General features: G+C 37.8%; 1 protein-coding gene across 1 annotated transcript in view; it reads left to right on the top strand.

The window, feature by feature from the left end:
* Nucleotides 1-6,474, top strand: part of CST11 (cystatin 11) — a 13,264-nt gene extending 6,790 nt beyond the window's left edge. Inside the window, exons 2-3 of the mRNA XM_006902902.1 lie at nt 1,022-1,126; nt 6,391-6,474. Coding sequence (XP_006902964.1) covers nt 1,022-1,126; nt 6,391-6,474 — 189 coding nt within the window. The remainder of the gene's footprint in view (nt 1-1,021; nt 1,127-6,390) is intronic.
* The last annotated feature ends 353 nt before the right edge of the window (nt 6,475-6,827 follow it).

Raw genomic sequence — 6,827 nt, 5'->3', positions numbered from 1 at the left:
TGCAATCACTTGTTATGCATCAGAGAGTTGGACAATGACTAGTGAGGACAGAAGGAGAATTGATGCCTTTGAGCTGTGGTGCTGGAGAAGAGTGTTGAATGTACCATGGACTGCCAAGAAAACAAAGAGATACATCCTGGAGAGGATGAAACCAAGCAACTCCTTGGAAGCAAGGATTCTGGGACTTCATCTGACATACTTTGGGCATGTTGCAAGGAGGGAGAGGTCCTTGGAGAGGGACATCCTGCTTGGGAGGGTGGAGGGATGGTGCAAGAGGGGAAGACCCTCTATAGATGGATTGATTCAGTGACTGGCGTAAATGGAATGGGAATGTCAGAGGCAGTGCGATTGGCACAGGACAGAGCAGGGTTTAAGGCTGTTGTACATAGGGTCGTTATGAGTCGCAAATGACTCAACGGCACATAACAACAACAACAACAATGTAGATAACAAAAACCATAGCTTATAAATAATAGGAGGTTTGGGGGTATTAAGATTAAAGAAAAAAATTCAGTTCTTTTTTTTCATTATTTTTTTCTTAATTTTATTATTTTCGTGTGTGTGTACCGTCAAATCAGATCTGACTGGTACAGGAGGAGATTGTCCCTCCTTTCTCGGCAGAGCATCTGGTGGATTCGAACCGTGCGCCTCTGGGATTGCAGTACAGCTTCTTGCCACTAGGACACCAGAGCTCCCCTAGAAAAAAATTAAAATGGGACAATAAATGCAACTCTTCTAGTGTTTTAAAGGCCAAACTACTGTGGGAAGAGAACAAGGAGGCCTTTCCTGGCATTCTGGCTCCACAGCATCTGCCCCAGGTCTGAAAAGGCGATGTTCTTGTTTCCTCAGTGATATCTAGGGAGCTGGTTTCCATCCCTTAGCCAGCTTGCCTGTGCGGGTTCCAACACATTTTTCTGCCGTTCTCTGCAATTTGCACCTATGAGATAAAGGAGATAAAGTGACAAAGATTTAAAAAGAAAAAATAAGGGGGAAGCTCTTCTCTTGTCCTTGCCTTCTGCAGGTTACTGACCACTTGGAGTATCACTTTAACATTGAGATGAGGAGAACCAAGTGTAAAAAGACAGAAACCATCAACTGTGAATTTCAAGAAAGAGAACTTTACAAGGTACTAGCAAAAGCATATCAACTTTTTTTTTTTTTAGGTGACTGTAGTTTTAAGATGTTAGGTGCCTTCAGGTTGACTACAACTCATAGTGACCCTCTGAGCAACAGATCTGAAACCTTGCACTATACTGCTCTATCTTCATGATTGATGCTTGACGTCTTTTTGCAGTTACTGTCTCAATCACCTTTTTATGTGTCTTCCTCTATTTCTCTGACTCTCCACCTTTTACAGCATGTTGTATTTTCCCAAAGAGAGGTCCTTCCTGGCAACACACCCAAAATAGGTGAGATGACATTTTATCATTTGTGCCTTTAAAGAGCACCCTGGTTGTACTTCCTCCAAGACAGACTTGTTTCTTTGGCATATCCTGTATTCTTCAGTATCATAATTTAAAGACATAGATTCTTCCTTTTTCCTCTTTGTCCATTAACTTTCAGATGCATAGGAAGTAAATTAAGAGTATGGCTTAATCAAGCACACCTTAGTTTTCCAACTGACATCCTTGCTCTTTAGCACTTTGGGGAGGTTCTTGACAGCAGATTTTATCAATGCATCACGTCTTTTTATATCTTGACTGCTGTTAACATGGGTGTTGATTGTGGATCCAAGTAAAAAAAAAAGTCCTTAACAATGCCAATCTTTTCTCCATCTGTCATTATGTAGTGGTAAGGATTTTTGTTTTCTTGAAATTAAAATATAGTCCATGTGGGAGGTTAAAATCTTTGATCATCTGCTGAAAATGCCTCAAGTCCTTTTCACTTTCTGCTAGGAAAGTTGTGTCATCTGCGTAACACAGGCTGATGAGTCTTTCTCTTATCCTAATGCCACATTTTTCTTCATAAGGTAAAGATTCTGAAATTATTTTCTCATCATATGTATTGAATAAGTATTGAGAAAGTATACAACCCTGGTGCACATTTTTCCTGATTTTAAATCGTGCAGTGTTCTTTTGTTCTGTTCAGATAACAGCTTCTTGGTCTATACATAAGTTTTGCATAAGCGTAATTAAGTGTTCCGCAATTCCCCTTCTTCTCAATCTTAGCCATAACCAAAGACCTTTGCTTAGTCAATAAAACACAAATAAACATCTTTCTAAAATTTTCTACTTTCAGCCAAGATCTATCTGACGTCAGCAGTGATATCTCTGGTGTCACTGCCTCTTCTGAATCCTGCTTGAATTTCTGGCAGTTCCCAGAGAATGCATTGGTCCAGCCTTTTAAAATAATCCTCAATAAGATTTTACTTGAATTTATTAATTCAAATTATATTATTTCATAATTTTCAGAGTCAGTTGGATTTCTTTTTGGGCAATGAAAACAAATACGGATCTATTCCAGCCAGGTAGTTGTCTTTCAAATTTCTTAGTAAAGACTAGCGAGCCCAAAAAGAAAAAACAAAGGGTTATAACAAAATGTGCAAAGTGCTGGAGTTAGAAAATAAAAAGGACTTTGAATTTCTCAAGCTGAACCAACTTCAAGAACAAATTCAAGCCTCAGGTTGTAATAATGAAGTATTTTATGGACAAAATGTTTATTTATGTACATTGTGTTTTATACAACCATTCATGTATGTTCTTTTGTATATATACATTATATTTTATGCAATCATTCATCTACAGTGTGTTGCTTTCATGTACGTTGTGTTTCATTCAATCATTTATATATATTATATGTTATATAATTAATTACTATTGCTCTATGCTCATTATCTGTGTTCAATGTCAATCTCTTCAAGTCCCCATTGTCATCTTTCCTATTCTTTCAGCTTCTGTTGGCCCCCTAACCTCTGCTGGCCTAGTGATTTTCCCACTTCCCCTTTTTATTCACCCTTCCTTTTTCCTTCCCTTGCCCCTTTCGAACATTTATACATATTTTGCTCAATTATCTTATATTATTATCCACTATTGTTTTCAGAATAGTGGTCTTATGCAATTATATGCCTGAGGTTATTTCACTCAGCATAATGTTTCCTAGACTCTCCCATGTTATACAATATTTGACAAAATTGTTGTTGTTCATTAGTGCTGCATAATATTTCATTGTGTGAATGTATCAAAATTTCTCAGTCCATCGTTTGTGGATGGACATTTGGGCTGTTTCCAGTTTCTTGCTGTTGTAAATGATGTTGCTATGAACACCGGTGTACAAATCTCTATTTGTGTCTCAGTTCTAATTCCTTGAGATATGTTCCTAGCAGTAGAATAGCTGGATCATATGGGATTTCTGAGGGACTTCTGGTGGCCTAGAGGCAAGAAGTGCTGCATTCCTGAAGGCATGCAGTTTGAATCCACCAGATGTTCTGCAAGATAAAAATGGACAATCTCCTCCTGTACAATTAACTGCCTCTGAAAACATGGGTCAATCATGGGTTGGTTCCAACTCAACAATACATAGCAACAACAACATGAGATTTCAATGTTCACCTTTTTGAGGAAACATCAAAACACTTTCCACAGTGGTTGTACCATTTTACAATCTCACCAGCAGTGCATGAGTTCCAATCTCTCTGCATTCTCTGCAACATTCATTGTCTCCCGCACTGTTAAATTTTGCTATTGCTGCTGAGGTGAGATGATATCTCATTGTTCTTTTAATTTGCATCTCTCTGATTGCTAATGATTTTGAACAGTTTTTCAAGTGTTCGTTAGCCATCTGAATGTCCTCTTTTGTAAAGAGACTTTTCATATCTTTTGTATGGGCAAAATCTTGAATGGGTGAAAGAATGAAGGAATTAGGAAAGATCCAGTGGGGATCTGAAAAGATGAAGTAATAGTGGGCATGGATCAGTGGTAAATAATTTTATAAGACACATGTTTGGGAATGACTAATCAAAACACAATGGGAATAAAGAAATGTATGAAGCACAATATATATGAATGAAAGACAATGTATAAAAATTTTGTATGCAAACCAATATAAAAGAATTTTTAAAAAAGATAATGGAATGAATACACAGTCTTTGTACCAAAAATAATTCTTTAACATGGAAAGAAACGTTTCAGGAAGTAACATATGATCAAGAACCAATGGTAATGAAGGAAGAAGTACAAACAGTATTGAAGGTACTGTCAAAAAAACAAGGCCCCCAGAATTGATGGAATACTAATTGACCTGTTTTAATACATAGATGCTTCCTTGCTGTGCTCACTAGTCTAACTTGTACTATAGCATTATTTGAATGTTGTTCAAGCTTCACTTCAAAGAAATTCCATTCCTGAAGAGAGAAAGTAAAGGTGACTATTAAGTCTGTAACTGTTGGAAGAACTTTGAGGAAGAAAGACCTGGAGGAGAAATTGAAGTGATTGAGTTGCAGTAGGACAGTAGGACTTGTGTGCCCAACTGAATATCTGAATATCAGCATTCTAGGACAGAGAAGTGTAAGTTCTTGCTCTTTGTTCCTTCCATGTAAAAATATTGGGAGGAAGATCTGAAGATGAGAAAATCATCCAGAAATCATTCAATTGCTTGTGACAGGAAGGAGGTAAACTCATTTGTTTGTGATCTACTGAGGAACTCCACCCACCCACCTACTCACTGCAGCCCAGTGCTCTGTCTGTCTGTCTGCTTCATTCTCACCCCAAGTGTAAACACTTAGAAGCTTTGAGGGGCGCTTGCCAGATCCTAATATCCACCAGGACCACTTCAGTGTGCATACTAAGGTAGCAGAGTTTTTGAAGGTCTAGCACGATAGCAGCCCTGAAAGTCACTTTATGTGTCTTCATTTGGTTTATGTGTGTGTTACCCTGGTGCTAACAGCCTTAGTGCTCCTAATGCACCTTGTCCATCCCTATACTTTCTTAAAAATTGACATGGTAGACATTTTTGGTATTTCATTATCTTTAAAAAAATAATTTAAGATCATAGTGAAGTGAAAGTAATTTTTTGTCTTGTGGTTGAATTGATGGAATTAGCTTTGTTTGTTATCTTAAGTTGTTGTTGCTGTTGTTATGTACCATCGAGTTGCTTGCAAATCATAGCAACCCTATGTACAAGAGCCCTAAATGCTGCTCAATCCTGTACCAACCTCACTATCTCTGACACATTCATTCCCACCCACCACCCCATCACAGAATTGATCCGTCTCATCGAGGTCCTCTCCTGTGCTGTCCCTCCACTCTCCCAAACATGATGTCCCTTTCTAAAGACCAGTCTCTCCTTGCAATGTGCCCAAAGTTTATCAGACAAAGCTTCAGAATCCTTGACTCCAAGTAGCATTCACCTTCTCCAGGACAAACCTGTTTGTTCTCCTAGCAGTTCATGGTATAGTCAACACTCTTCTCCAGCATCACAGCTCAAAGGCAACAATTATCTTTCTATCATCCCTAGTCACTGTCCAACTCTCCAAGGCATAGCACGTAATTGCAAAGACTATAGCCTGGATCAGGAGCACCTTAGTCTCCAGCTTGATGTCGTTGCTCTCCAGTGCTCTGGAGAGATCCTTCACAGCTGACATTTCCAGTGCAATTCATCTCTTGATTTCCTGGCTGCTGGTACTAAGAGTGTTGACTGTGGAACCAGAGAATTTTAAATATTTAAGCTTTCCACCCAACTTCAGCAGTATCAAATGAATATCAGAAAAATAAAAAGAGAGGTAAACATTTCAGAGTCAATTAATGATAACACCAGGAAGTTTTAATGTAAAGAGTGTCTAAGGTATTGATTTTCTAATTATGTGAGAATGCAGTAAAGAAAGGAAATATTGGCAATGGATATAGAAAAGAGAAACTGCAATGGAAGAATGGTGGAAAGAAGGAAAGGGAAAGGAAGAGAGAAGGGGGAAGAGAAGAGAGGAAACTATAGGAAAGATGGTTGAATTTTTGAAAGCCACAAGAATAAATGATGGATAAATGGATGAATTTTTGACAGAAAGAATGCGTGAATAAATGGATGATGGATAGAGAGTTCAATATTTGAAAAGACTAATAAATGATGTATCCAGAAGAGGCAAAGAGAAGAAATTTGGGGGGAAAGTAAAAAACACATGAGTAAAGATAAATAGAGAAAAGAAATCAGCAGTTTCTGTGAATATATACTGAGCAGATACTTTATTTCTACTCTCCAGATATATCCATAAACAGACATTTTCTAGGCTGATCCCACAAATTTGACTATCAAATTATTTAAATCAAATCAGATCTGACCAGTGAATGAAGAGGTGCTGGTGTAATTTTGTCTTGCATCCTCTTCTTTCACCTTCACATGGACCTTGTTTTCTCTTAAATACTGAATTTATTGTGTGTTTTTGTTTTTGTTTTTGTCTTTTAGCAAATCAAGTGCTACTTTTCAGTATTTGCCATTCCTTGGTTTGAAAAATATAAAATTTTGAGCAAAAACTGCACCAATGCCTAGAAGTCCTGAAGCACACTCATGAAGCCACAGTGTGTGAGAAGGTCCTGCAATGAAGAAACCACATAAAGTATAATAAATGTCCTTGACCTGTTCTTATAATGTTTCTCATAGTTTTGATTCCATCCCTTTTAAAGAGAAGGTTCTCTGGACCAGGGACATTTGGAGACCAAATGAAGTTAAATAAGTAGTCCTTGAGCTTAGAATCTACAAATGTATGCTAGAATTTAAGACCCATCATAATATAATTTACTTTGCTGTTATTGTTATGTGCTGTTGAGTCGCTTGTGACTCATAGTAACCCTATGTACAACAGATCTGAAACCTACTCTATCATGTGCCAACCTCATTGTCTC

The sequence above is a fragment of the Elephantulus edwardii genome, unplaced genomic scaffold, assembly GCF_000299155.1.
Source record: "Elephantulus edwardii isolate Elephantulus edwardi_28Jun2011 unplaced genomic scaffold, EleEdw1.0 scaffold00467, whole genome shotgun sequence".
Lineage (NCBI taxonomy): Eukaryota > Metazoa > Chordata > Mammalia > Macroscelidea > Macroscelididae > Elephantulus > Elephantulus edwardii.
Note: the sequence above shows the minus strand (reverse complement) of the source record. Positions and strands in the feature narration are given on the sequence as shown.